The sequence below is a fragment of the Tyto alba genome, unplaced genomic scaffold (genome assembly GCF_018691265.1).
Source record: "Tyto alba isolate M040663 unplaced genomic scaffold, T.alba_DEE_v4.0 Super-Scaffold_7, whole genome shotgun sequence".
In the NCBI taxonomy this organism is placed as follows: Eukaryota; Metazoa; Chordata; class Aves; order Strigiformes; family Tytonidae; genus Tyto; species Tyto alba.
In genome coordinates, this window is record NW_024881328.1 from 18,067,134 (window position 1) to 18,094,760 (window position 27,627).

Genomic DNA, 27,627 nt, shown 5'->3' on the forward strand with positions numbered 1-27,627 from the left:
GCCCCCACCCAGACCAGCATAAAACCATCTGCCATTGATCCTCAGGCCAGTGTTGGATGCTGGCGAGATCCCTGAGGAGGGTGGGAGCACAGCTCCCCAGGTCCTCTTGCCCCCCACTGAGCAGAGTGGATGGCATCCTGTTTAGGTGAAATAATTTATATAATTAAAAGACATTTTCATACAAAACCCCAGGCTTGGCCCCCAGCTGGTGAGAGCAAAGCAGGGCAGGCTGGAAAATTACAAAGCACGCACTGGAGAAGGGTGGTGAAACACATCTCCCTCCTCCCTCTGTACATGAGCCACCTGGCAGAGCCAGGACACCATCCCTCAGCACCGTTCCTAGCGATCGGGGCGCTGGACACAGAAGACTTTGGCTTGGTGGTCACCCGAGGTCGTCACCACAATGGAGGCATCCCTGGGGGGAGACAGGGCTCAGAGATGGGGCTGGGGGCTTTGGGCATCCCTCACCCAGCCCCCCTGGCCCAGCTCTGATCTGCCCCGCTCCCCCTTGAGACTCTCAACTCTCAGCCTGGACCTGGGTCTGTCCCCCCACCTTAAGGAGCAGACCTCTGGGGCCCCCAAAGGAAAGTCAGCCCATGATTCAAGTTCTTGAGGCTGGAGGCTTTGCCACCCTTGGTCCCTCCACCCAGCAGGGAAGGGGTCTAGGGGTTCCCCGCTCACTTGTTGACAGCGAAGTCGAGGATTTCGGCCGAGTGCCCTCGGTACTCGCTGATCATCTTCCCCGAGCGGGCATCCCAGAGCCGCACGGCCCCGTCCAGGCTGCAGGTGTACACCACGGCCGAGCTCTCCTCCCACAGCAACTGCACAATCCCTGACTGGGACAGGGGGAGGCCACAGGCTGAGCACTGGGGACCCCCAGCAAGTCTTAGCTCCCCCCACAAGCACCACCCAGTGTTGTCTAGCATCCCCACACCTAGGAGAGCCAGCCCCCAGGCCCAAGCTCCGGGGAACATCCTTTGTGCAGGGACTGCAGCTGCCTTTAGGGGAAGCCCAAGGGGCTGAGGGAGAAGCACAAATTGGGAACTGGCCCCAAGAAAGCCTCTGAGCCCCCAAGTGAGGTCTCAAATGGGCCCAAAGACGCCACCACCCCCCTCCCCCAAGGCCTAGGGAGAAGGGGTAGGGCCATACCTCATGTTGGCACTTATGCCTCAGGCTCTGCGTGGAGAGGTCATAGATAGCCAGCGTCCCATCCAGGTAGCCCACAGCAGCCAGTGGCATCCTACAGAGAGGGGAACAGCCATTACAGCAGCCTGGCGGAAACAGGGGTGGAGATGCTTTAAGGATCAAAGTTGAAGGCAAATCCTATGATGAGAGCTACAGCATATTGAGATGAGGGACAACCCAATGGCCAGAGCCGCGAAACACTCTGATCAGGAAACCCAACAGGACAGCAAAGTCAGCAACCAGCCCGAGGTTCACGAGGGAGAAGACAATGTCGTGGTAGGAAAGATCCCCATCAGCCATGTCTGGAGGGTATCCCAGCCAAAAGGTGGTCCATCAGGCTAGCCCAGAAACCCAGCGGGTTGAGGGGAACGCTGAGCAGCTGGTGTCCCTTGTCTTCCATGTCACCCCCAAGTGACCCAGGATCTCCAGAGCCAGCTGGGAAGGACGGAGGCGAGAGAAACGCAGCAGAACAAGCACGAGGGATGGAAATGGATCCGTTCATAGCAACCCCTGTAAGATTCACTGAAGAGGGGCTGTCCCCACACTCACACGTTGCAGAAGCCCAGCGACTCCACTGAGTTGGACTCTGCCTCCTCACCCTCGCCAGCTGGAGCCTTGGGGGCCATGCTCTCCATCTTGAATACGCACACCACCTGGGAGGACGGAGGCTGACTAGTCCCCAAAGGGAAGGGAAGGGAACCCTCAGTCACACTGAGGTCCCCTTCCTTACTCAGGATCCAGCCTACGCCCCCTGGACACCAAGGCTCGACCCCAGAACCTCAGCTCCTGGGAGCAAACAAGGGGGGGAACTTTCTTCTATGAGCCCAGCAGGACCACCCAGCTCCAGGTCCCACCAGAGGCTGGGAGGAAGCAGTTGTGTTGGCCAAGGGCGCCTTCTGCTGGCTCCCGGTGGCCACCACAGGCTGCTCGGGGCCGGCCGAGCCCCAAACCACCCTGAGACACCAGCCCGGCCCAGGACAGGGGCTCGGGAGGCCAGTCCCCCGGGGCTCCTGGCTCTGCCCCCACCCACACGGACCCACCTTGCCTGTGGCAGAGTTGACCAGCTTGGCGTGGCAGTCCACAGAGCCCGTCATAATCAAACTGCCGTCCTTGTTGCTGGCCACACACGTCAAAGGGTCCTGGTGGCCATCCTGGCCTGGAGGGTGAGCAGGAGAGACATGAGTTCCACGTGTCCTCCCCGTGGAGACCTGGTGGGCTTTGAAACCCTCCCTCCTGCAGCCTCCACCTTGCCCAGCTCTGCCAGCACCCTGGTGGCAAGGAGCAGCCACCTGTGGGGACAGGGAAACCCAGTGCCAGGCTCCCCCCGGCAGCCCCTGGCCTCAGAGAGTGCCACCTCTCCACCTTCACAGAGGTCAGAGCCCACTGTAAAGCGCCACTCCCCAATTAGGGAGCACCCCAGGTGACTACCCTCTTCCCTACCTTTCAGGACATGCAGCGAGGTTCCCTGCTTCAGGTCCCAGATGCGCATGGTCCCGTCTTCATACCCCACCACTGCTCGCTTCCCTGGGTGAGAAAGGGCCCACGAATAGAGCCAGAGCTCCCCTCATCCCTCCACCTCCCACTCAGCACAGACTGGCAGAAGTAGGAGGACAGACAGTGGCAGCTGCATCCGTCAGAGTTGGTGACACTCCTAACCCCAAACAGCCCCCGTGTCTCACCGTCAGGCAGAATCCGGCCACATGTGGCCGGGCACGCAGGGCCCTGGAAGGTTTTGCAGTCTCCGCTGGGGATCTTCCACATCCAGGAGTTGCCATCAGCCGTGCCCGCCAGAAGGACGTGGGCTTGTGGGTGCCACTCCATCCACTGGGCAAAGAGAGGGACAGGCAGCGTCACGGGGGTGGCATCCCACCCCCCTGCCACGCCGCTGAGTCCCAGCTGCCGGCCCACGAGCTCCCCATGGCACCAGGGGTCCCACCACTCACCTCCAAGTCCCCCACCTCGAAGGACCACACTTCTTCCTTTGCATCCACCCGCCACACTTTGATAAGCCCAGACATGTCACCCGTGGCCACAAACACAGAGTCGTGACTGAAGCCAGCACAGGTGACCGAGTCCTTGTGTCCTAGAGATGTCGGGGGACAGAGACTGCTCAGGCTAAGCCACAGAGGCCACTCAGGAGCTCAGCTCCAGCAGAGCATCGCTTGGGGAACAGAGTGTCTAGAGAGACGCAGCTGAGAGAGGACACAGCCACTCAGCCAGCCTTCAGCACCTCACCTGAGCATTCGAACAGGAGCTCTCCATCACCCACACGCCACACAAAGGCCTTGTCATCCTCCCCACCCGTCACTGCCAGCGTGTTGGTCTTGGGGTCGAGGCTCACACAGAAAACAGAAGCTTCACAGGAGAGTAAAGAGATGCTACATGGCTCCAACGCCGCTCACGTCCCACCTGATGCTCCCCGGGGATCCAAACCCCACAAAGCGCTGGGTCCGGGCGGGATGTCAGCAAGCTGAACTCCCCAACCCCAACCAGCGGGAATCTGTTCTTTCCATGGGGAAAGAGCAGCACAAGCTGTCTGCCGAGCTCGGGGTGAGCTGCCATGGTAGGAGGCTCGAAGGGCTTCGCTACCGACAGCTGTCCCAGGAGCGGCTGGGAGATGGCGGCCTGGCAAGGACCTGCTGCATCCCCTCGCTCTGGGGAAAGCCAGTGTGGGAGCAGGTCCCGAGGGGGACCCCAGCCGCAGCTGCCCATGCCCACCACTCACCCGAGTGGAGGGAGAAGGTGACCTCGCTGTCGTCCTGCACCTCCATGCCGTCCTCCACCCCCTCATCATCCTCCGTCTCCCAAGCCTCGGCGTCGGGCTCTTCCGCCCCTTCGTCGTCAAAGTCCACATCCTCCATCTCGTCAGCCAGGTCATCTGCAGGGGGCGAAGGTCAGGACGCGGCTCGCAGCCTACCGGGCTCGGCCCTCCCAGGGCAGGCGGCTGCGGGCACGGGGGAGGCCCTCGGGGGTCCCCAGGGGACGGGGCAGCGGGAGGGATGTGTGTTCCCGAGGCTGCCGCGGCCAGGAGACCCGGAGCGGAGGAGCCGCGAAGGCGCCGAGCGGGGCGCGACGCCGGGAGAGGCCGCAGGCCCGGGGTGGGGGGGAACGGGCCGGGACCCGCGGCCGGGCCTGGCACTGGGGCGGGGCCGGAGCGTTCCCGGTGCCCCGGCGGGAGGCCGGAGCCCCCGCAGGCCCTGCCCGGTGCACGGCGGAGGGCGCCCCGTCTCACCCGGCCCAGGCGGGCCCAGCTCCACCACCTCGATGATCTCCTCGTCGCCGTGGAAGCCCAGAGCCCCCGAGCCCTCGGCGGGCTCCATGCCGGCCTGCCCGCGCACCGCACCCCGCCACCGCCGCTTCCGCCGTTGAGCCCCGCCTCAAGCCAATCCCCACCCGCCACCCTCCCTCCTCAGCCAACCCCTGCCCCGCATCCTCACCCAGACCCCGCCCCTTCCGCTAGCGGGGTAGGTCGACCCCACTCCCCGCGCAGTGCGCTCTGGGAGCTGTAGTTTTCCGCGGCGCGGCCCGCCCAGCGCCTCCCCCCGGCAGCCCCCGCGCGGCGGACTGCCGCTCCCAGCATGCAGCGGGGCCGCCGCACACCGGCCTGGCCCACCATGGCGGCGGCGGCGGCGCTCGGCGGACTGCGGGGTAACGGCGGGTGGGCGGGCGACGCCGGGACGGGGGGAACCGGGAGCGTCCCGCCACCACCCTCACTGCACGGGCCCCACGCGCTTCGACACACACACGCACCCCCCACCACTCCCCCCCCGGGACCCGCCCCGGGGCCTCGGCCCCGCCTGAGGGGAGGTCTTAGCCACGCCACGCCCGGTTTAACCACGCCCCTGGCTCGCTTGGCCACGGCCCCCCGAGCCCACGCCGGGGCCGGGGTCTCGGGCGGTTTGGGCTGAGCCCCTGCACTCGCAGCCCCGTGGCCGCCTCTCCCTCCCTCCCTCCCACCCCCCTCTCTCCCCACAGGGCTGCTGGTGGCAGCGGGTCCCGCCGGGCCCCGGGGGCGGCCGGCCCTCCCGGGCGCACGGCTCCTCCGGCGGAGTTGCCACCGGCCGGCGGGACCACCGGCCAGCCGGGAGCCTGGCCGCGGGGGGCTCCCCGAGGGGGTGGAGTACATCCCCACGCGCAAGAAGGGCAAGAACCCGATGAAGCCCGTGTGGGTGGCCTGGTGAGTGGCTCGGGTAGTGGGGGAGGCTCTCTGCAACGCCTGGGGTGGGGTGTCCCGGGGGGCCGCAGCACCGGTGGGAGGGGGGGGGGGGGGGGGCTTGTTACCCCACCCGGTCTCTTCATCTCCTGCCCGCTGTCTGTCCTGCAGGGCCATCGGCATGCCCTCCGGCATCATCCTCTTCCTCCTGGCCAAGCGGGAAGTGGACAAAAACCGTCTGGAGCAGCTCAAAATCCGCCAAAGGATGATGGAAGCCAACCAGGGCGAGTACGAGACGGAGCGATACGAGAGGGTGTTCAGGAGGGCATAGCCAGGCTCCCCCCAGCCTGGCACCCTGAAGGTGCCTGTAGCACTGGCACCTGCCTTCCCTGTCCAGCCCGTGGGGTGGTTGTGGGGCTGGATAGCAACAAATAAACCTCATCCCTGGTGAGCAGAACGGCTCGGTGCCACAACAGCTGCTTCCTCGGTGCCTGCCCCCGCAGCGGGGGGGGGTGTCCCAGCTGCTTTGCAGCTAGGGAATCTGCCCACAAGGGTGGAAGAAGCGCAGGCAGGGGAGGGAAGCCAGGCCTGGAGCGGCTCGACCTTGGGTTTTTTGCCCCAAAGCCAACTAAAGCTGCCCACGGGTTTTTTGTGGGAGTTGCCGCACCAATAAGACTAGGACCGTCTGGAAAATTAAAGTGTTTTATTTAGCAAGTGCAACTTCGCCCATGTCCGTGGCTGCAGGGCCTCAGTGATGTGAGCTCTGCCCCGAGTCCTACCACGAGAGTCCCAGCTGCCCCCTGCCCACCCTGGGCACCGCCACGGCTCAGGGAGGGGGGCACAGCTGGAGCCGCGTTTAAGGCACCAAGTGAATGACACCGACCGGCCTCTGCCAAAAAAATCCCGACACGATCCCAGTGGCTGCTGCCAGCTCCCCACGCCCAGGCAGGACCGTGGCGCTCTGCTGCCAGCCCAGCACCACTGGCACAGCCTCGGCAAATGGTGCTGGGGCCAGGCACTGCCTAAACACTGGCAGCCGGTCCCCCCCACCGCCCTTGGTGGCTTGTTGGGGGGTGAGTAAAGGAAGCCCTTTCCTTAGCAGCCTACAGGTAAGGATGCCGAAGCACTAGGAGTCATGGTAAGAAGCCATATCCTGTACAGAGGCCAGAGGAGGGGGTGAGAGGCAGCGAGAAGGGGAGAGGAGGGGGCCCAGGGCTAATCCCGGCCCACGATCTGCAGGATGAAGGTGAAGATGTAGACGATGTCAGTGTAGATGGTGAGGGCACCGTAGATGTACTCCTCGGGGTTCAGTGTGTTCTTCCTGTTCCCCAGCACAAGTTGAGTGTCATAGGCAAGAAACTGGGGGGGCAGAGGGTGTCAGGCAGATACTGGGGAGGGGGGAACCCCACCTCGGTCCCTGCCTGACACGCTCTGCCCACCCCAGCCGTCAACTCACCAGGGTGAAGGCGATGGCGCCGATGGCCGCATACAGCATGTGGAGCCAGGGGACCTGTGTGGGGAAGGGGACAGGGGCAGGGTGAGCCAGGGTGCTGGCAGGCAGCGGGCAAGGCAGGGCAGGTCCTGCCCGCACCCGGCTCCCCCGGGAGATGCTGCTGATGCCGATGCACCCTCCACCCACGGGCAAGCTGCCTCTGCCGTGGCCGGCACCACACCCTGCCTCCCAGCAAAGGGGGACCACCCAAAACCCCCTGCCCATGCCAGCCCCGGGGACACCTGTGTCACCCCACAGCCCTTCTGTCTCCCCTACTCACATATTTGAAGGAAAGAACGATGGCGGTGACAATCCCGGTCACCATGACCACGATGCCCAGCACACAGAAGAGCCCCGGACACGATGTAAAATCAACCTGCCAGGGGACACACACACATACGTCACGGGAGAGTTCGGGGTGTCCCCACTGCCCAGCTCCCGCCACTTGACCCCCCCCCCCTGCTCCTTGCCTTGGTCTGGAAGCAGAAGATGGTGACGATGATGGCCACGATGGCAGTGATGAGCATGGCGATCAGGACGGCACTGGTCTGGTACATGCTGCGGACCAAGGGGACACCCGAGTCACCCCACGCTTCCGCATATCCCTGCCAGGGGGGTGTTGGTGACCCCCCCATGGCCCCAGTCCTGGGCAGGGACCCTCCTGTCCCCAAGCCCAGGGGACCGGGGTGTCCCCCAGCTCCTGGCAGCCTCTCCTCTGAGGCAGCCGCACAGTGGGGGACAGGAGGGACCCCAGCTCCTGTCACCACAGGGTCCTCGGGGCGTACCTGGCGATCGTCCCTGTCATCAGCCCCATGGCCAGCGTCTGCGGGAGAGAAGGGTGGGCTCAACAGGACAAGTGGCACCATGGGGGGGCAGCAGTTCCTGGCTGCCCCCCCCCGCCTGCCCATACATCCCCCCCTACACCTCCCAGCCCCATGGGGGCACCACCAGCACCCCCAGCCCACTCACGAAGATGCTCAGCAGGATGATGTTCCAGGGGAAGCGTCTCCTGGGGACAAAACGGAGCGGAGAGGTTGAGCTGGTGACAGCAGCCATGTCGTGTCCCCCTGTACCCACACCCTAGGGGCAGCTCCAGGCAGGGCCCCCAATCCTGATGACCTGGAGAGACCCCGCCCCCCCACATCCACACATTTTCCACCCCCCCCCCCCCCGCCGTGACCCTGCCACCAGCAACTCACCGGGGACCCTGGCAGCAGGCCAGCACCAAGTAGGTCACCAGAAACACAGCGCTGCAGAAAGAGACAGCGGGTGTCAGCCCTACAACACACCCCCCACACCACCAGGACCACCCCCTCCAGGCTGGAGGCTGCAATTGTGGGGTGCCAGCTGCCAGAGGGCACCCCACGAGGGGACACCAGCCAGCAGACCCCCCTACTCACTATGAGGCATAGTAGATGGCGACGTTCCTCTGGACGAAGGAGCGGACAGGGGAGCTGTGGGATGGGAGGGACAAGCGTGAGGGAGGGGGGACAAACTATTTTCCTCATGGGACCCCTCCCAGGGGACATGGGGCCAGGCTGCCCCCCTTTTTCAGAGCAAGGCTAAGGAGGGACCTCCTACTTACGCAAAGGTGAACACGGCAATGATCCCCACTGTCACCAGCAGCTGCAGGGAGATGATGGCGTACACCTGCGAGAGACGGGGAGGGGGAGGCGGAGGTCAGCACCCGGCCCCCCACCCTAACGGGTGCCCCCCCTTTCCCCCCCCAGGACTTGCCTTGCGGATGAAGGCATGCCGGACTTTCCTGTCATCCCAGTCAGCCGGTTGGAGGTGGGAGCCGTCCCCGATGCCATCGTCACCTGCGGTGGGGGAACACCCCTCAGCACCAGGGTGGGCTGTGCAGCCCCCCCATACCACCCCTGTTTCTAGTGCTCTCCCCTCCAAAAAAAAAAAAAAAAAAACAAAAAAAAAAACCCAAAACCAAGGTGCCCCCACTTACCAAACCGAATCGGCATGGTGGGCATGGCCATCCCTGGCTGGGGGTAACCCCCTGGCTGCGCGTACCCCCCTGCTGCTGGGTACCCCGCCGGCTGAGCATACCCCCCTGCTGCTGGGTACCCCCCAGCTGCAGGGTACCCCCCAGCTGCAGGGTACCCCCCGGCATAGTAGGGGGGCTGGGGGTACCCCCCTGGGGGCGGGGGGTAGAGGGGGTTCTTGTCATCATAAGGGGGGGGTGCGCTGGGCTGCGCCATGCCGGCTCCCTGCGTCTCTCACAGCCACCTGGAGGGGAGAGAAGACGGGGGGGGTGTCAGCACAGGTCCCCCTCCCCGGGCAGGACGTGTCCCCAGTGAGTGGAGCCACAGGTGCAGGGACAGTGGAGCCACAAAACCTCCTCCTCCCACTTTAATAGTGGCTTCTAATTAATAAGGATGAGCTGGCCCCAGTGCCAGAGGGTCAATGAGAGGTGAGGGACGTCCCCACTGTCCCTCGGCCGGGGCCACCTGCATTCCTGTGCCCTGAGTCCCCGGTGCCTGCGTCAGTGGCCAGCCACGGGCTGGGCACAGCCACGCACTGACTCAAGCCACGGTGGGGACGTGACCTCTCCAGCCTCTGGAGCCCACCCTGTCATTGCTGGGGGGCAGGAAGCACCCCCCACCCTCCCAGCTCCCTCCCCTCACCCCCCACCCCATGCCCTGGCTGATCTCCAGCTCCTGGTGCCACCACCCTGGGGACAAACGACATCACCCTACCCGGTGCCTGGGATGGAAACACGGGGCTGATCCTGATCACACCCTTGCACACCCCACTGCCCTCCCCCCTATTCCGGGGGTGACCCCCACCCAGCGGGTCACACAGAAGTTCCAGAACTCCTAAATGCCCCCCCCAGAGAGTTACAGGGACAAGCACCAGCCGCGTCACCTCGGAGGGAGGTGGATGCATCCCCAGGGAGGGGAGCCAGGACATGCCCCCCCGCCCCGCTGGGGCTGAGCTCCCTTCCCAGGCCATGCTGGGCCCCCTCGCAGAGCCCCCGGCAGTCATGATCAGCCAGCCTGGGCCCAGAGCCAGCTGCTGGACTTGGCCCCAGGAGGAGGAGGAGGAAAAGGAGGAGGAGAAGGAGAAGGAGGAGGAGGAGGAGGTGGAGGAGGAGAAGGAAGACAGGATCTCCAAGGCCAAGAAAACAATGGCGCTGTCAGGAGCCGATGCCAGGCCTTTACCTGCCCACCGCCCCTCTGGTGCTGGCACCGGGGGACTCGCACCCCAAGCCCCAGGCAGGCTGCCAGGACCCCCCACGTCCCCCCCCCCTTCCCGCTCACAGCCGTAACGTGACTCCAGGACCGTTCCCGGGAAGGAACCAGGATCTGACCCCAACTGGGACCAGGCTGGGAGGGGACTGGGAGCTTCTTTCAGCGTGACGCCGGTGCTTTCAGCGGCAGGGCTGGGCAGGCAGCGGTGCCGGAGGGGGCACACCTGGGCCAGCCATGCCCGGCTGGGGTGAGCAGCTCAGTGTCTGTCCCTCCGTCCCTCCCACTGTCCGTCTGTTCCAGCCGCGGCAGAGCTGCCGCGGCCGTGCCGCCCTTCGCCATCGCGATGACGGCGGTGCCAAAAATAACCAGTGTGGCGGTGACCACCCATCCTGGAAGTTTCACTTTCGCCACTCTGTAGTTCCCGAAAAAGTACCCGGTGCCCCCTTGCACTGCCTCATCTGCGGGGCCAGGGAAGGGCCAAAAATAGGAGCCTGACACTAGGAAAACCCTTGTGACCAGCACTCGGTTAGGGGGAACCAGAGTCCCCAGGAGGAAACCCGGGTGTCTGGGGAGAGCGAGGTGTATCCAGCTGGCACGGGGTCATCGGGAGTCCCACCCTGTGCCCATGGCCAGCACCTCATGTCAGGGGTCTGCCAGCTGCCCCAGCCCCTCCTGTCCCCACCCCAGCACCGTGGCCCTAAGGATGGGGAAGGAACCAGCCTGACTGGTCCCCGCGGCCGCCGCACCCCGGGAGGTGGTGCACCCTCCCCGGGCCACGACACAGCGGGGCCCCGAAACCGGAGGTCACCAGTGACAGGGCCAACCAGGACAGCTTTGGTGGCCCTGGCATGACGTGATGCCCCCAGGGACAGGGCGCTGCTCTGCACTGGCACCGTGACTCAGCACAGATAAGGGGGCACATGGCGGGGACCTGGGGTGCTGGCACCCGTCACCCCCGACACGGCCCCACGGGTGGCACTGGGCAGCATCCCCACCGGCCGTCCCGGTGTTCCTGCCAGGCTCGGGCCCCTGCCACCAGCTCCACAGGGACCTTGGGGCGCCAAGGGCCACCGTGGGGAGGGATCAGGGTTTGGGGTGAGGGCCAGGGCTTTCCCCATGGCTCCCCACGGCGAGGCTGCCTGGGAAAGCAGCTGACTTCCCCGAGGAGCCTGGAAGCTCCCACCAGTATGGCAGGGCTTGGTACGGCACGGCACAGCCCAGCACAGCGTGGCACGGCACAGAACAGCCCGGTACAGCCCGGTACAGCCCGGTACGGGGCAACCCAACACGGCACAACACAACTCGGCCTGGCTCGGCCCAGCTCGGCAGGGCTTGCGCCCCGAGAGCCAGCGCAGCCCACCCAGGACGGGTTCCCTGGCTGTCCCCCCCCCCTCCCCCCTGATGCCGCTCACACAAGACACGAGTTTGCAAGACCTCAGCATTCCCACCACCTCTCTGCCCCCCCCCCCCCCCCCCCCCCCCCCCGTCTTGAGCCTCCTCACCGTCGGCAGGGACATGTGACTGAGGTGTCCCCACGCACACACACACACCCCCCCCGGGTGCCACCCCACACCCTTCCGGGCACAGACCCCCGCCCTCACCTCCTGAGACACCCCACGGGGTCCGCGGGGACACCCTCCACAGGACAACAGATGGCGATCCACGCCGGACCACTCCATGCCGCGCCCCAATTACCCACCCACGCGATCCTGTGGGGTCCAAAAAACGGTACCAGCCCCGCAGCGGGGTCCCGTCCGTGGGGGTCCTGTCCCTCCGCGGGACCCCGCTCCGACCCCGCTACCCCCGCCGCGCCGGACCTCGACCTGAAGTGCCCCCCCACCCGCTCCGGGAATAAAGGGAGCGGGGGGGTCGCAGCGCGTCCCCGCGGTTCGGGGACCGGCCTCCCACCCCCGCCCGGTCCCCGACGCCCTCCGGGACGCTCGGCCCCGCCGGCTGTGGCACCGGAGAGGGCCGGGGGGAGGGGGGGGGCGGCGGGAACGGGGCGGGGGACCGCCGGGAGCGGGGAGGCGGGGGGGGGGGGGGTGCCCACGGGCTTGAACCGGAGCGGGACCGGGACCGGGACCGGGACCGGGCCGTCCTACCTGCTGCGCGCTGCTCCGCCGGACTCTGGCCGCGACCGGCCGGGGCGGGGAAAGGCACCGCCCGCCCCCCCCCCCCCCCCGTCCCGCCGCGCCCTCCCGCGGCGGCTCCGCGCCGCTGCGCCCCGAGTGGGGCCGGGTGAGCTGGGGCGCGGTGCGGGGCTGCGCTCCCCCTCCTCTCGCTCCCCGGGACGGACCCCCACGGACCCACTCCCACACCCCCCCACCGCCCGCCGAACGGGGCACCCAGCCGCCCCCCTGCCCCTTCTTCTGATGTCACTTAGGGACCCCCCCCCCACACACACACCCTTCACCACGCAGTGACGTCAGCTGCGGGGACACCTTTTGCGGCGATTTGGGGGGGGGGGGGGGGGGGAAGGAATCCCCCTCCTCTCCGCCGGTGACGCGATTGGGGGCTCTGTGTGTGTGTGGGGGGGGGGGGGGGGTCTCCCCCCCCACGCCCCGCGCTGCCCGGTTCCCTCGGCAGTGACGCGGCGTGACCAGCAGGGTGCGCGTGGGTCTCGGCGGCGTGACGCGCGTGGGAGGGGTCGGGTCCGTGGCGGCATGGCCGCGGGGCGCGGGGGGCGGCGCCCGGGCCGTGGCGGGGCCGCGCTGCGGGCGGCGGCGGCGGCCGGTGCCCGTGGGCTGGGGGCCGCCTGCCCCCCCCTCCGCCGCCTCGCCCGCCGCGCCGCCGCCGCCCTCATGGCCCTCGCCGGGCCGCTGCTGTTCCGCGTGGGGTGAGTGTCCGCCGCTCCGGTACCACCACCCCCCCCCCCCCACGCACACACCCCCCCCCCCACGCACACACACCCCCCCCCCACGCACACACACACACCCCCCCCCGCGCCGGGAGGGAGCCACCGCCGCCCGCCTTTGTTCTGCCTCCGGGAAGAAGGGCCCGTCCCCCCCTGCTTGTGCGGGGGGGACTGGGGCTCCGCTGTTGCACCGGGAGGGGCTGGGAGGGGGGGCAGCCCTCCCTCCACGGGTGCTCAGCCCCACGGACCGGGGGTAGGGGCCAGGGCAGGCGGTGTCAGCCCAGCTGCCCGGGGAGGGGGGGGGGGGGGGGGGGGACTTCGCAGCGCCGGGAATCAGACACCCAGTACGGTCACGGTCCCTTTTCGGACCTGACACCTTCCCCCGCCACCTCCGGGGGCTCCTTCCCTCGGGTCTAATCATTGACCCACGCCGGTGCCCCGGCCGTGACCCTGTTGCCCAGTGCTGGCAGGACCCCACCGCTCCCCACCTTCGGGCTCCCACCCCCCGCAGCTGCAGGGGACCCCCGGCTCCTGCCAGGATCCCTCCCCGGTGTACCTGCCGGTGCCAGCGCAAAGGATGTCGCCATCCCGGGGGATGATGCCCTTGGCCCAGGGATGGGCTTTGCACGGGGCTCTGCACGGGGCTCTGCACATCCTTCATGGCAGCAGGTCCCCGTCCCCAGCCCTGAAACGATCCTGTATAAAAATGGGCCCCGAGCCCCCCAGCCTGCATCTCTTGCACCCCTGCATGCCCACGCTGCGGAGGCGTTTCTCCCCTCCCTTTTCCTCTGCTCATTCTGCTCCCACTTCCCTCTTCCCTGCGGCCCTGACACCCGGGCCAGGCCCCCAGAACAGGGTCAGCCCTTGACATGGCCCCCCCCCCCCCCCGCTCCCAGGGCTTAGGGGGGCACACCCCAGGGACACTCGGCAGCCGGAGTGTTGCTGCAGATAAATCCCTGGGGCTCCAGCCCATCCCGGTGAGCAGAGCCCTGGCGGGCAGACGCACAGACAGATGGACACCCCTGTAGCAATGCCCCCCCCCCCCCCACTCCGTCCTTGCTGCCTGGAGCAGCTGGGAGGGACCTGCCTGGGGAACCGATTCTGCCCTCGCTGCAGATCTGGAGGGGGATGTGGGGTGTGTTTCCCACGTGTGGGAAAGCGACCCTGTCTGTGTCCCCCCGTGGGGGGGCTGGGGGTCAACGCCGGGGGGGTGTCTGCGCTCCCCAGGTACAGCCTGTATGCCCGCACGCGGCTGGGCTACCTCTTCTACCAGCGGCAGGTGAAGAAGGCCCGGGAGCGGTACCCGCACGGCCACTCCGCACCCCAGCCCTGCCGCTTCCCCGGTGAGTCCTGGCAAGGCCCCCCACTCCCCCCCCCCCCCCCCCCGTGGCCCCATCGTGTCCCCCAGTGCTGGCACTTCGGGGTGGGGAGAGGTTGCCATTGCCAAATTGCCCGAAGCAAGTTTAACTGAGAATTGGATTTAAGATGTGGGGAGTTTGGCCCCGTCCCTGCGCTTTCCTGGGCAGGGGGGTCATGCCCTGATGTCTGTCTGTCCCCCCCCCCCCCCCCCCAGGGGTGAAAATCCTGCCCATTCCTGTGCTCTCCAACAACTACAGCTACCTGATCATCGACACTGGCTCTGGCCGGGCAGCAGTTGTCGACCCTTCCGACCCACTGGCCGTGCAGGTGAGACCCCCCCCAGCCCCCCCAGCCCAGTGTTTGGGTGTCCCCAGGTGAGGAGGTGACATGTCTCTTTTAGCTTTTTTGGGTGGGGGGAAATCTGCCCTTAATCTGCAGCCCTTACTGCCCAGGGCAAGGTTGGAGGGCAGCAGGGCTCACCCAGCACTTGGGGAGCTGGAGGGCGGGTTTGGGAGGAGACTGATACTCAGGGTGTCTCTGTTCCCATCCCACGCCCCCCCCCCCCCCCCCCCCAATTCCTAGGCTGCCATTGAAGAAGAAGGGGTGATGCTGGAGGCCATATTCTGCACCCACAAACACTGGTACGGGGCAAGAGGGGGCCCTGCGGGGCTCGGTGGCTGCCGTGGAGGGTGCCTCAGCTGCGGTGACCCCCAGCCCTACCCCACGTAGGGTGGGGATATGTGGGGGGGACACATTTAGGGGTGCTGAGCTTCCTGTCTGCAGGGACCACAGTGGGGGGAACGCGGCGCTCCGCCAGCAGCACGGCTCCTGCAAGGTGTACGGCAGCGCCCTCGACGCCATCCCGGAGCTCACCAAGTAAGTCCTGCGCCCTGCATCCCACCCAGCACCCCGGTAAATCTGGGGGGGCGGGGAGGTTTCACCCCCAACCACCACCACTGTCTGCTCCACCCACCCGCCAGTCCCTCCCCCAAGTACCGTGTTACCCACATCATGGGCAGAGACCTGGCACGCTCACGGCACCGGTGCACCGGGGGGAGGGTTGAAAGGGGAGGGGGGTGTTTTGAGGTGCTGGGGGGTGGGGGGTGGGGGTGGGCACCCTGACGGTGCACCCCTGTGCACGGCACAGCCCGCTTGCAGACAGGGAGAAGGTGAGCGTGGGCTGCCTGACCTTCGAGGCGCTCTCCACGCCCGGCCACACTGTGGGCCATATGGTATATGTGCTGGATGGGGGGCCCTTCGGTGGCCCCCCCTGCCTCTTCTCGGGGGACCTCCTCTTCCTCGCTGGCTGCGGTGAGTGCGCCCAACCCTGAACGTGGGTGGCTGGGGGGGGGGGGGGGGGGGTGTCCCACCCTGGGAAGGGCTTGGGGGGGGACACCCCAATCCCCCCTCCGTGACAGGCAGTCGCGTGGGGGTCCAGGCAGGCTGTTTGAGGGCTCCCCCGAGACCATGCTCGCCTCCCTGGACGTGGCCGTGGGCTTGGGCGAGGACACGCTGCTGTGGCCAGGTGAGTGTCCCGAACAGCCACTGGTGTCCCCTGTATCCCCCGCTGGGGGGGCCGGGCGGGGGTGATGCTAAGGGGTAGGGGGGTCTGCAGGCCACGAGTACGCACTGGAGTGCTTGACCTTCGCCAGCCTCCTGGAGCTGGACAACCCCGCGCTGGAGCAGAAGCTGCGGTGGGCGACGCATCAGCGCCAGGAGAAGAGGAGCACGGTGAGGCTGAGGGGGGAGTGTCCCCTGGCTGCAGCCCCCCAGCCCCTTGTGGGGTTCCCCCCATCCCTCGGTGGGGATGCTGCACCCCAACACCCTCTTGCACGGCAGATGCTAGAGGGGAAGGAGGTGCTGGTGTGGCGGGGGGGGGGGGGGTGGCCCCTGCCAGGGGTGCTGCCTCTGGCGGGGTGGCTGAGCTGCTGCCCCCCACAGTGTCCCTCCACGCTGGGGGAGGAGCAGACCTACAACCCCTTCCTGCGGACCCACCGGCCGGAGCTGCAGGCAGCGCTGGGGCTGCGGCGGGGCGGGGGGGAGCACCCCGACGCCTTCCGTGCCCGCGTCCTGAAGGAGGTGCGGAGGCGCAAGGACCTCTACAAAGCCACCTAGACCCCCAGCCCTCCCCAGACACCCCCCTTTTCCGTGGGGCTGGGTGCCACTCAGGCATGGGGGGCCCGAGACTCTGTGATTTGTTTTGCTGTGAATCTTCCCCCTGGGATGCAGGGTTGAGGGTGGGTAAGAGTGGACCCTCCCGTGTGAGCACCCCCGTAAGCGATCCCTGCCTTTGCTCCCCCAGACTTGGGGGTCACCAGCTGTCATGTAGAAACACGTCGATCCCTTTTCTGGGATTCTGTAGCCCCACCCCCACCCCACTTCTGGGGCTGTAGGGACGGCACCAAGGGCTTTTCCTACCCCCTCCTCCCCTGTTTTTCTAGGAGCCCCCGATTTCCCCCCCCTCCCCCAGCACTCAGGGAACCCCTCCTACCCCTGGCTGCCCCCAGTGCTGTGCATCAACTTTGGCGGGGGGCCTTTATGGAGCCAGCAAGGGGGCGAGGGTGTAGTACTATCTCCAGGCAAGGGGCTCTTCTGCACCCCACCCTTGGTGCTGGAGCCCCCCCCCCGCTCACACAGACACACCCAGATGGGGCCATGGGGGCACACTGAGGGGGTGTAAGGGTGTGCTGCTGTACTGGGGACTGGATCCCCCTCTCCCTCAAACCCCCCGAATTAAAAGACTGGATCGGACTTGTATCTGTTCGGCTTTTTTCATCGGCGGTCGGCGGGCCTCCCCCCCAGGCAAAACCCCGCTGAAGGTCGCTGCCCCTTTAAGAGGCGGGGCTAGGCCGTTGCTACGGAGACCGCTGAGGCGTGGGGGGGGGGGCACCTGGCTCAGGCCAGGGCAGGTCTGGGGGGGCGAGGGGGGAGGTTCTGGTGGGGGGCTGCTTAGGGGTGTAGGGAGTCCGTGGGGAAGGATGGGAGGGGCGACAGGGGCTGGGGGCTGCTGAGGCCGGGGGCGGGGGGGGGGGGGGGGGGAAGGCTGTGCACCCCCCCCTTCCCCTCCTTACACATATGGGCACCAGTTTTGGGGGGACACATCATACCCCCTCACCCGCGGGTCCGGCAGCAGGAACCCCCCCCAGGCGAAGCATGGAGCCCCCCGCCGAGTGCCAGCAGGAGACCCCAACCCTCACGGAGGCAGCCGCCGAGTTCCTGAGACGTATCGGTGGGTGTCCCCCCCCGCCCCCCCCCGCCCCCCCCCTCCTTGTTCCCCCCCGCCGCACCCCCGGGGGTCCTCGGTGCAGGGGGGGGGGGGGGGGGGGGGGTCCGGGCGGGGGTGACGGTCCCTCCGGGCAGGGCCGGGGGAGCTGGAGCGCTGCCTGTTCGCCGAGACGCTGGAGGGGGTGGCAGCGAGGGACCGGGCAAGGGCCCGGTGGCCGGGCCAGTGGTGGCTGGTAGCCCGGTGGGCTCCCTACGAGCGGGCGGGCGAGCCGGCGCGGCGCTGCCTCCTGGTGCGAGCCGGGTCCCGCGGCAGGCAGGACGGCGTGCCCAGCTCCGGCACCCTCAAAGGTGAGTTGTGGGGAGAGGGGGAGGCTTGGGGGGGGGGTGTGTGTGTGTGTGTGTGTCCCCTTCCCAATCCCCCTCGGGGTTGGGATGGGGGGCACCGCGGCACTGGCAGCGGGGCGGGCTGAGCGGGGCTCTGCTCTGCCAGCCTACGTGACCCCCCAGCTGGAGACCCTGGAGCAGGAGGAGCTGGAGCGCCTGGAGGTGACTGGTGCGGCGGTGGCCGTGTCCCCCCCCTGCCCTGCAGCGGTGCCCTCCTGGGGGCTGCGCCCCCCTGAAAGGTGGCTGTGAGCAGCCCGGTGTCCCCTCCCCAGCTCGGACACCAGGTCTGTCCCACCAGCCTGGTCCCCATCCCCTGCGCTGGGTGGCAGCTGGAGTGGGGAGTTTCCCACAATGCATCTGGTGTGGTACCCTGATTGAAAGGGGTGCTGGGGTGTGCCACCTCAGAGAGGGAGTGCCCTGGCTCTGCCCCCCCACCCCCTGCCCCCCCACCCCTCCCACAGCTCCAAGCACAGCCCGTAGAGAGGAGGACCCATATCGTGAGCCACCAGCATGGGATAACTGTCACCAAGAGCCTCCAGGAGGGAGAGGTAAGGCTGGGGGGTGGGGTGTATCTCTCTGCTCCCCCAGATGGGGCACATCCTGGGAGAGGGGGGGCATGGTTGGCCTGTCCCGCTCAGGGGTGCCCCCAGGCTGTTGGGGGGGGTGGGTTCCTGGGGACTGTGGAGCTGTGGCTGTCCCATGAGACGGCCGGGTCTTTCTGCAGGCAGAGCCGTATTGCCGGAGCTTCTCCTACGGCCGGGCTGAGCTGCGGGGGCTGCTGCTGGAGGGTGCCAGCCTCCTGCTGCTGCGGGTGCTGGCGTGCCAGCGGGCAGTGCCCCCCGGCCTCGTCTTCCCGGCCATCGACACCGAGGGCTGCCTCTGCACCTCCAGCTACGTGAGCTGCTGGTCGGGAGAGCCCGTGGGATGGGGGCAGTCGGGGTCAGGTTGGGGGTGCCAGGGTGGGATGCAGGAGGTGGGAGTGAGCAGAATGTGGTTGACAGCATGGAAAGGGGGGGGGGGGGGGGGCATGGGGATGGTACCCGGGGGACAGGACTGACTCCAGGACAGGGGTGACTCCTGGCCGTGCCCCCCCAGCGCTCCCTGGGCGTCCAGTGGCAGGCGGTGGGCTCGGCGGAGGCAGAGGTGTTTGTGATCGAGCGAGCCATGCACACCATCACCGGCGTCTCCACCACCTGGCACAGCAGCTTCCTCCCCAACGGGTATGGGGGGGGGGTTCAGCCGAGGGCACCCCCAGCCCTGCCAGCCTAGCAGAGACCCAGGAGGGGGGTCACCAGCTCTCCCCCCTGCAGGCGTTTGGCCCGGCTGGAGCAGGTCGGCTGCCCGATGCTGGTGTTTCTGCAGGATGAGTCTGTCCTCAGCGAGACAGGTACGGGGAGGGGGAGGCTTGTGCCCCGCAGCACGGGCAGCCCCTGCCCGCTGTCTGGCGGCTGAGTGGGGAACACCCTGCCCCACCTTTCTGCTGCCAGGGAGGGGCGAGCCCCGGCCCCTCTTTCCCAAACAGCCCCTGGACTGGGAGGAGGACATCCAGCTCCGCTCCTGGTTCCTGGACAGGAAGGTGAGATGGGGGGGACAGGGGGCTGTGCCACTCTCCAGCAGGATCTCCCCTGGGGGGTCCAGGGGGCACAGGGCGGGGTGGGGGGTGGGGGGGGGGGCAGGCTGGCCAGCATCCTCTCCTACACCCCCTCAAGTGTGGGAAAGGACCCAGGTACCCTGCCCCACCACCCTGGAACAGCACCCCGAGGAGGGGGGACATTGGTGCCCATGCCCACCCCACTGCAGGAGGAGCTGCAAGCGTCCCACGCCGCCTACATCCATCGGCACCCTGAGCTCTGGGTACTGCTGGCTGACTTCCTCCAGGCCCTGCTTCTCCAGCAGCCTCATGACCCCGTCTCCTTCGCTGCCCAATTCTTTGCCCCCCAGGAGCCCCCCAGCAGCCTCTTTGCCTCCTCCGGGGCTGCCAACCCCCTCCCCAGCCCCCCACCTCCCCACCCTCCAGCTAATGGCGAATAAAGCTGCTTCACACTGCTTGTCCAGGCTCGTTTGCCTTGGGGAAACTGAGGCACGGGGAGAAGAGGGGGGCTGGGTTGCATGATAATGCCCCCCCCCCCCCATGCCAGTCTAGGGGGACACTGTCCCCCTCCCAGCTGTTCTAGCCCTTGCCTGGGATGGGGGGTGCCTGAAGCAGGGCCAGGCTCATCACCCAGTGCCCACCACCCCCCTCTCCCCCCTGGGGGCAGACCCCGATGCCCGCCTCTCCGTGGGGCACAGCCCGGCTGGCAGAGGGGTGCCCCAAAGAAGCGCCTGCCTCCATAGCCACGAGGGTCCTGAGGATGGGGTTGCCCCGCTTTTGTGGGCGCAGCCTGACCTGCGACGAGGCTGAGCACCCCATCTTTGGGGTGAAGGTCACACCGCCCCGGGGGGGGCGTGGGCACCCTGCGCCGCGGAGCCTGCCAGGCCGGGCGCTTCCCCCTGCAGCTGAGGGTGCATTCTGTCGTGCTCATGTGCTTGTGCAACGCACGCCTGCTTCCTCCTCGTTCCCACTCCTCCGGCCTTTCCCCTACTCCCGTGGGGCCACCGCTCCCTCCCCACGCTGCCGGACACTGTCCCCTGTCCCCCACCCACCCACCCAAAGAGCTGGACCCCTGGCACGTGATGGAGGGTGACACGCAGGCACGCTCCCACCCCCCTGGGTACCCTGAGTTGGGTGCCTTGTGTTTGCACGTGTGTGTGCATGGCAAGGGGGAAGGGAGGTGCTGGTTCCCCCCCCCTCTCCTGGCACAGGGTGGGGAAACTGAGACTGTGTGCATTCAGAGCACCCAACTACCTCCCCCCCTCCCCCCTCAGCCAGGGCCCCTTTCCCAACCCAAGCCATTGGGTGGGGAAGGAGCACTTCCTCCTCCTCTTCCTCTCCTCCTTTGGGGGGGGGGGGGGTGGTGGTGTGGTGGTGGGTGGAAACTGAGGGGTCATTTAAAAGCTGGGTGGCGGGCACTGCACTCACTGTCAAGATCAAGGTTCCCTATCAGCATATCCGGATCGGGCCCAGCAATGGCATCACTGGAGCCAGGTGAGCCCCATGGCACCTGGGTCCCCCCCCACCTCCTTTCCTCCCCCGGACCCCTTTCCCTCCACTCCAGGACCCCTGGCTCTGTTCCCCGCCTCCCCACCCTCCTCAGCCTGTCCTGGCTTCCCCACCTGCCCCATCCTCTGTTCTCCCAAGCCCACCCATGATTCACCCACGCTCCCAGGACATGGGTGGGCTGGCGGGGGGGGGGGTGGGGGGTGGGTTGTGGATTGGGACCAGTACCAACCTTTTGTCCCCACTCTATGCCCATGCAGCAGCAGGACCCAGAGCAGGGACCCCTCCAGTCCCTCCTGCCCAGAAATGCACTCGGCTCTCAGACTGGTGAAGATTGGGCTGAGACCAGGGGTTTTTAGGGACACCTTCAGGTGGTATCTGACCCCTTTGGGTAGCCACTGACAGCCCCCATATAGCCACTTTCACACCCCCCTGGAAAAATGGGGCTCATCCCTCATGGGACTCACCAGACAGGGGCTGGTGGGACCGGGGGGAAGTCAGTACCAGGGCTGCCAGCCCACCAGTGTCCTTGCCCCCACTCCCCTCTTTCTCTTCCTCACCCCCCTCCCCAGGCCTCACCGGGTCCCTGAACCAGGGCCAAGCCCAGACTTATGGCACTGGCGGGAGCTCCGTGCCCCCCCAGCGCTCTGGCACCCACGACCAGACCTACCTGGACGAACGCATCAGCATCCCCAAGGACGGCGGGGTAGGCGCTGCCAGGCTGGCACCTCTGTCTGAGGGTGGGCAGAGACAGGGCGGGGGGGCTTCAACCTCGAGTTGGGGAGGCAAAGAGCCACTGCAGGGGGGAGGAAGACGTGCCTGGGACATGCCCTGGGGACCTCAGCGTCCCCAGACCTGGCTCAGGCAAATCACAGCCCCAGGCGGGGCATTTCTACACTTAAAGGTTTCCAGAAGGGGAAACTGAGGCACGGGGTGAGGTGCTACCCAGCCACAGGGATCACCCCGCTGCTCACACACCTCCCGGGCTCCTTGTCCTGGGCCACCCATGCCCAGCCCAGTGGGGCTCCCCCAGGCTGCCTGTGCCCTGCCAATTCCCCCATCCCTGCTGGGGGGGGGTGGGCTGGTCCCGTGGGGCAGAAGGCAGAATAGGAAGGAATGGGGGTTCCCCTGCCGGGAGGGGTGGTGAAAGCTGGACTCAGCAGCGAGATCCCACCCGGTGCGGTTACAGCGCCGGGACCCCCCTGTAAATCACTGTCCAACCTGCCTCTGGGTGGGTTGGGGGGGGGGGAGGGGGGGCTCTTGCTTTTCCCCCGCTAAGTTCCACTGCTATCGGAGAGGGGCTGGGGGGCAGCAGTTCCCTCCCCAAAGCGGGTGGGAGAAACGTCCTCCCCGTGTGAAACGCAGCCGTGCGGGCAGCGCTGGGCGTCCCAGCACTGGGCTAAAGAGGACTGGGAGTGCAACTGGGAGACGCTGGTTTTGAAAGGGAGGTCCTCGCTCTGACCTGCTGGCTCGTCCCAGCCCGGTTTCAGCTTTAGGAAACTCTGGGCTTTCACCGGTCCCGGCTTTCTCATGAGCATCGCCTACCTGGACCCAGGCAACGTGGAGTCGGACCTGCAGTGCGGGGCGGTGGCCGGCTTCAAGGTGAGCCCTGGGCCCCCCCAGCCCCGGGCTCAGGAAGCAGCTGGGGGTTTTGTAACCTCTCCCGCGCCAACGGCTGCTCAGCCCCATGGCAAACCGGCTTCCCCAGCCCGGGGAGAGGGAAGGGCACGGGGGGGGGGGGGGGGGGGGGGGAGAGGGCTCGGCACCGGGGGACGACAGCCAGGGGTGCAAGAGGGCCACCTCTCTCCCTGGGCTGGGGACTCCAGCCCCTCCAGGCTCCTCTTCCCCGCATCTCCGGGCTGGTTGATAACCTTGCTGGGAGCTCTGGGTGGCCAGATTCTGCCCAGTGCTCAGCCCCTGCTGCCCACCCCCCCCACCCCCCCCCCCCAGCTGCTGTGGGTGCTGCTGTGGGCCACCGTCCTGGGGCTGCTGTGCCAGCGCCTGGCCATCCGGCTGGGTGTCGTGACGGGGAAGGACCTGGGCGAGATTTGCTACCTCTATTACCCCAAGGTGAGCAGCCCCGGGGGGAGCCCCCCCGGAGGGTCACACCCTGGGGGGACCCCACGCTTGGGCTGGTGATGGTCCTGGCAGGGACTGGAGGGGGGGGTGCTGAAGAGGAACGCCTTTCCCAAGGGCTCCCCAAAGCCCCTTCCCAGCGCTGGTGCCCCCATCTGATACCCACACAACCCTGCAGGACAGGGACCTGGGGCGAGGAGGGAGGAAGGCGCTACCTCGGTGTCCTGGTTTGATTTGGGGACGCGTGAGCGCGTCCTCCGGGGGGGGTGGGGGGGGGGGGTGAGCCCGGGTGTTGGGGCAGCGACGCGCAGCCGAGATGCGGGGCGAGCCTGGGCTCGTCGGTGCAAGGAGTTTGGGGGGGCTCCGGGGGGGTTGGAAAACAGCAAAGGGGGGCAGGGAGCTAGGGGTCCCGCCTAGACAGCAGGATCCTGATGGGGGAGAACAAGCGATGAGATGCTGGCTGAATGACAGATCCCCCAAAAGGAGGGCTGGATACATCCCCCTGCCCCAGCACCCCTCAGGAGCACCATATCCAGACAGCTGGGTCCTGTGCTCAGCTCCCACTGGGGCAGAGATGGAGGGGGGGGGGGCAGGCTGGGATTTTTAGGATCCATCTTGCACCCTGAGATTGTGTCATGGGAGAGGCTGGGGGGTGGTGGGGGTGTCTCCCAAGGTCCCCATGCTGCTCTGGGTGACCTGCCACAGCCTGGGGACAGGGACAGGGGTCTCCACCCTGGAGGCTGTGCCAGCTTACCCGGGGCCGAGCCCTGCTGTGGGTTCTGGCACCTCAGGGTGCCCCGGCCCCTCCAGGTACCCCGCGTGCTGCTCTGGCTCATGATCGAGATCGCCATCATCGGCTCCGACATGCAGGAGGTGATCGGGACAGCCATCGCCTTCAGCCTGCTCTCAGCCGGCCGGTGAGCCGCCCCACGGGGACCCCCCAGGCTCCCCTATGGCTCTTTCCACTGAGGGGCACGTGTCTAACGCCCCCCTTGCCATCCCACAGCATCCCCCTCTGGGGTGGTGTCCTCATCACCATCGTAGACACCCTCTTCTTCCTCTTCCTCGACAAGTACGGTGAGTGCTGGGGCAGGGGGAATGGGGGGGGACCCCTCACCTGGGCAGCCTATGTGGCACCGGTGTCCCCCACTCTGTCCCACTCCATCTCTCGGCTCCTCTAGGACTCCGCAAACTGGAGGCTTTCTTCGGCCTCCTCATCACCATCATGGCCCTGACCTTCGGCTACGAGGTGAAGTGGGGAGCTGGGGACACCCCTTTCCCTGCAGGGCACTGGCAGGGGACCCCCATGGGGCATCCCGACTGGCAGCGGGCTGTGGCGGGCGGGGGGCCAGCTCACAGAGCCCCTTCCCACTGGTTCCCAGTATGTGGTGGTGAGGCCGAAGCAGGCAGAGGTGTTGAAGGGCATTTTCCTGCCCTACTGCCCGGGCTGCGGGCGAGAGGAGCTGCTCCAGGCCGTGGGCATCGTTGGCGCCATCATTATGCCCCATAACATCTTCCTCCACTCCTCCTTGGTCAAGGTGAGACCGAAGCACTGCCATGGGCACTGCCACCCCAGGGTGTCTCAGGGGACACTTGGTGGGGACCCGCTGGTCCTGGCCGTGGGACAGGGGTGCTCGCCTGACCCCATGGCACCCATGTCACCCGCCGTGCCCAGACACGGGAGATCGACCGGTCCAAGAAGGAGGCGGTGCAGGAGGCCAACATGTATTTCCTGACCGAGTCCTGCCTGGCCCTCTTCATCTCCTTCCTCATCAACCTCTTCGTCATGGCCGTCTTCGGCGAGGCTTTCTACCGCCAGCGAAACGAGGACGTGGTGAGTGTCACCTCGCGCCCGTGGGGAGGTGACGGCTGTGCCCACGAGTGGGGCGAGCATCCCTTGGAGAGTGGGAGCCCTCGTCCCCTGAGACGTGGTGTGTGGGGGGGGTGTCCACCCGTGTCTGTGGGGACTACTGGGTGGCCGTCACGCTCATGCCTGCCGTGCCTTGCAGCACAACAAGTGCATCAACAGCAGCGTCAGCCACTATGCTGACATCTTCCCCGCCAACAACAAGACAGTCTCTGTGGATATCTACCAAGGGGTGAGTGGCCCCCCAGCTGTGCCCAGCGGGCATCTGTACCCATTTGGGGGACATAGCACTTCCCCCCCATTGACCCCTGGGGCTGGGGGCTGCCGTGACCTTGCTGGAATGCCGGGAGCTGATGGGGAGGCGCCTGGGGTGGGGGATGTTTTGGGGTCCCCATGGGAGTGTCTCCGACCAGGGTGTCATCCTGGGCTGCTATTTCGGGGCGGTGGCACTGTACATCTGGGCCATCGGGATCCTGGCAGCGGGACAGAGCTCCACGATGACCGGGACCTACGCGGGGCAGTTCGTCATGGAGGTGAGGGACTGGGGATGATGACCCTCACCCCCACGGGGAGCAGCTGGGAGAGGAAGGAATCATGGGTGGGCCCTGGGTGGTGGGTCCTATGGGCAGCATTCCCCCCTCCGGGGTATTTGGCAGTGTTAAACGCCCCCCATTCCTGCAGGGATCAGGGTATGGGGCATTGCAGCTTGCTAGCACCAGGGTTCCTGGTCCCCAGGAGGTGGGATGGGGACAGTGCCCACCCATTGCTGCTGCATGGCCACCTACTGTGACACCCCCTCCCAGAGGCACCCTGTGGGTGCCCCACGCAGTGTTTCCCTAATGAGACCGTTTGCTTAATGAGCTGAAGCTGACATCTAGTGGGGCCCAGCAGCCCTGCAAGGGCCCGCTCAGGGCCCTGGCACAGGAGGAGGGGATGTTGCTGCCCTGTGTTCCTCCGAGCCAGGGTTTGGGGGGGGGCTGCCCCAGGCACTGTGAGGGGCAAGGGCACAGGTGTCGCTGTGTCCCCAGGGCTTCCTGCAGCTCCGGTGGTCTCACTTCGCCCGGGTGCTTTTCACCCGCTCCTTCGCCATCCTGCCCACTGTCTTTGTGGCCGCCTTCAAGGATGTCAGCCACCTCACGGGCATGAATGACCTGCTCAACGTCCTGCAGAGCATCCTGGTAAGCTGGGGGGGGGCGGAGGAGGGGCAGCATCAGATCCCCAACACTCCAGCCTGGTGGCCATGGCCCCCTCACCCCCCCTCTCCTTCCAGCTGCCCTTCGCCGTCCTGCCCGTCCTCACGTTCACCAGCCTGCACCCACTCATGCAGGACTTCGCCAACAGCCTGTGAGTACCAGGGTGGGGGGAGGCACAGAGGGGGGCACCCCAGTTGCAGGGGGCCCATCCTGCCCCCCCCCACCCCTACCACGGGGGGAAGCTGGCGTATGGGTGTTAGGGGGAGCATGTTCATTCCCACCTGCCCAGGGCAGCCAGAGCGGGACAGACCCCGTCACTGCCCTCTCCATCCTCATCCCAAAGCCCCCCACGGGCATCCCTGGGTGCTCAGCACCCTGCCAGCCCTGCATTCGGAGGGTGGTCAAAGCCCATGCCCAGAGCCCCACCGTGGGGGGTGTAGTATGGCTGTGGGGTGCAGAGATGTCCTCGCTGGGGTCTTGCCCACCTACAGACCCAGATCCCCCAGACCGCTGTGCCCGGTGGCACACGGGATGGGGGCTCTGCCCTGGCGCTGATTCCCACCCCCCCGGCCCGCAGCCCGGGGAAGGTGCTGATGACCCTCATCACGGGGCTGGTCTGTGCCATCAACATCTACTTCGTGGTGGACTTTCTGCCCACGCTGCAGGGCCTGGGGTACTACATCCCCCTGGGCCTGCTGCTGGCTGCCTACGTGGCTTTCGTCGCCTACCTGGTAGGGATGGCACTGCGGGGAAGGGGCACTCGGGTGGGGGGACGGCGTCCCGGGTGGGTGCCCAGTGACCTGCCCCTCTTCGCCCCCGCAGATCTGGACGTGCAGCATCGCGCACGGAGCCCAGTTCCTGGCCCGGGGCCACCACAGCCGGTTCAACTTTGGCGTCTCCCTCGACCCTCCAGCGCTGGCAGGGACGCGGTGACAGACCCCATCCCACCTTACTGCCTCCCCCTCCCTGCCCAGCACGGCCCCCCCCCCCCCCCCCGGCACCGATTTGATGGTACGCCGAGCCCGGGGATGATGTTCTGGCCAGAGATGCGCCCAGAAAGGAAGGGGTTAACAGCCGGGCAGGCCTCTCCCCAAGTTTTTAGAGCCCCCTCAAGTCAGAGGTGCTGGTCCGGGGGGGGGGGGGGGGGTGCGGGCAACGGGAGGTGCCTCCAGCCCTTGCCACCCAGGCTTCAGTGAATGAGCTGCCCCGGAGACCTCCCCTCCTCATTAGTGCCGGGAACCGCCGGCCCCCGGGACCGCTAATTACCGCCGGGGACCGCTAATCACCACCTGGGACCGCTAATTACCGCCTGGGGCCGTTATCCATCCCTCACCGCCCGGGGACGGCGGAGCCGGGGCCGCCAGCCCGGGATCGGGCCCAGCCCCCGGACCGGAGCGGCTGTGAGCCCCACGGGGGGGGGGGGGGGGGGGGGGGGGGCTCCTAAACTCGGGGAGGGGGGGCTGATAAATGACGTGTTTGTAACTTGAACCCAGCCTCGCTGCTGTTGCGCGACTCCAGGGCGGGGAGAAGGGGACA

The 27,627-nt window shown here is 67.1% G+C and overlaps 5 protein-coding genes across 7 annotated transcripts; 3 read left to right on the top strand and 2 right to left on the bottom strand.

Annotated features, from left to right (window-relative positions):
* Positions 1–140: 140 nt before the first annotated feature.
* LOC104367931 (angio associated migratory cell protein) lies at positions 141–4,553 on the bottom strand. The gene is made up of 11 exons (XM_042783727.1): positions 4,418–4,553; positions 3,911–4,063; positions 3,421–3,540; positions 3,129–3,268; positions 2,865–3,009; positions 2,626–2,709; positions 2,226–2,341; positions 1,735–1,838; positions 1,150–1,240; positions 682–836; positions 141–415 (listed from the first exon to the last, which is right to left on the bottom strand). The coding sequence occupies exons 1-11, from the start codon at positions 4,503–4,505 to the stop codon at positions 340–342; spliced, it is 1,272 nt and encodes a 423-aa protein (XP_042639661.1). The 5' UTR covers positions 4,506–4,553; the 3' UTR covers positions 141–339.
* Positions 4,554–4,751: 198 nt separating this feature from the next.
* PNKD (PNKD metallo-beta-lactamase domain containing) lies at positions 4,752–17,000 on the top strand. The gene is made up of 10 exons (XM_042784269.1): positions 4,752–4,833; positions 5,161–5,362; positions 14,118–14,233; positions 14,464–14,576; positions 14,832–14,890; positions 15,033–15,125; positions 15,397–15,560; positions 15,688–15,774; positions 15,865–15,980; positions 16,191–17,000. The coding sequence occupies exons 1-10, from the start codon at positions 4,764–4,766 to the stop codon at positions 16,362–16,364; spliced, it is 1,194 nt and encodes a 397-aa protein (XP_042640203.1). The 5' UTR covers positions 4,752–4,763; the 3' UTR covers positions 16,365–17,000.
* On the bottom strand, positions 6,023–12,208 carry TMBIM1 (transmembrane BAX inhibitor motif containing 1). Of its 2 annotated transcripts, none has more exons than XM_042784268.1 (12): positions 12,139–12,208; positions 8,791–9,071; positions 8,568–8,650; positions 8,416–8,480; positions 8,231–8,284; positions 8,030–8,080; positions 7,800–7,839; positions 7,616–7,653; positions 7,301–7,388; positions 7,111–7,206; positions 6,795–6,848; positions 6,023–6,697 (listed from the first exon to the last, which is right to left on the bottom strand). In XM_042784268.1, exons 2-12 carry the CDS (start codon positions 9,041–9,043, stop codon positions 6,554–6,556), a joined length of 966 nt encoding a protein of 321 aa, XP_042640202.1. In that variant the 5' UTR covers positions 9,044–9,071; positions 12,139–12,208; the 3' UTR covers positions 6,023–6,553. The 2 variants fall into 2 exon arrangements, with proteins under 2 accessions (XP_042640202.1, XP_042640201.1); XM_042784267.1 differs by lacking the exon at positions 12,139–12,208 and adding an exon at positions 10,106–10,644.
* A 395-nt stretch (positions 17,001–17,395) lies between the features above and the next one.
* LOC116959632 (ciliogenesis associated TTC17 interacting protein) lies at positions 17,396–19,904 on the top strand. 2 transcript variants are annotated; one of them, XM_042784208.1, is made up of 9 exons: positions 17,396–17,478; positions 17,610–17,822; positions 17,965–18,020; positions 18,320–18,406; positions 18,583–18,753; positions 18,954–19,078; positions 19,169–19,245; positions 19,346–19,434; positions 19,659–19,904. In XM_042784208.1, exons 1-9 carry the CDS (start codon positions 17,403–17,405, stop codon positions 19,887–19,889), a joined length of 1,125 nt encoding a protein of 374 aa, XP_042640142.1. In that variant the 5' UTR covers positions 17,396–17,402; the 3' UTR covers positions 19,890–19,904. The 2 variants fall into 2 exon arrangements, with proteins under 2 accessions (XP_042640142.1, XP_042640143.1); XM_042784209.1 differs by lacking the exon at positions 18,583–18,753.
* A 992-nt stretch (positions 19,905–20,896) lies between these two features.
* Positions 20,897–27,077, top strand: SLC11A1 (solute carrier family 11 member 1). Its single transcript, XM_042784124.1, has 15 exons — positions 20,897–20,943; positions 21,528–21,661; positions 22,435–22,557; positions 22,906–23,025; positions 23,842–23,948; positions 24,038–24,108; positions 24,213–24,280; positions 24,414–24,569; positions 24,707–24,865; positions 25,041–25,130; positions 25,312–25,431; positions 25,927–26,076; positions 26,169–26,242; positions 26,669–26,822; positions 26,914–27,077. Exons 1-15 carry the CDS (start codon positions 20,925–20,927, stop codon positions 27,022–27,024), a joined length of 1,656 nt encoding a protein of 551 aa, XP_042640058.1. The 5' UTR covers positions 20,897–20,924; the 3' UTR covers positions 27,025–27,077.
* Positions 27,078–27,627: the final 550 nt, after the last annotated feature.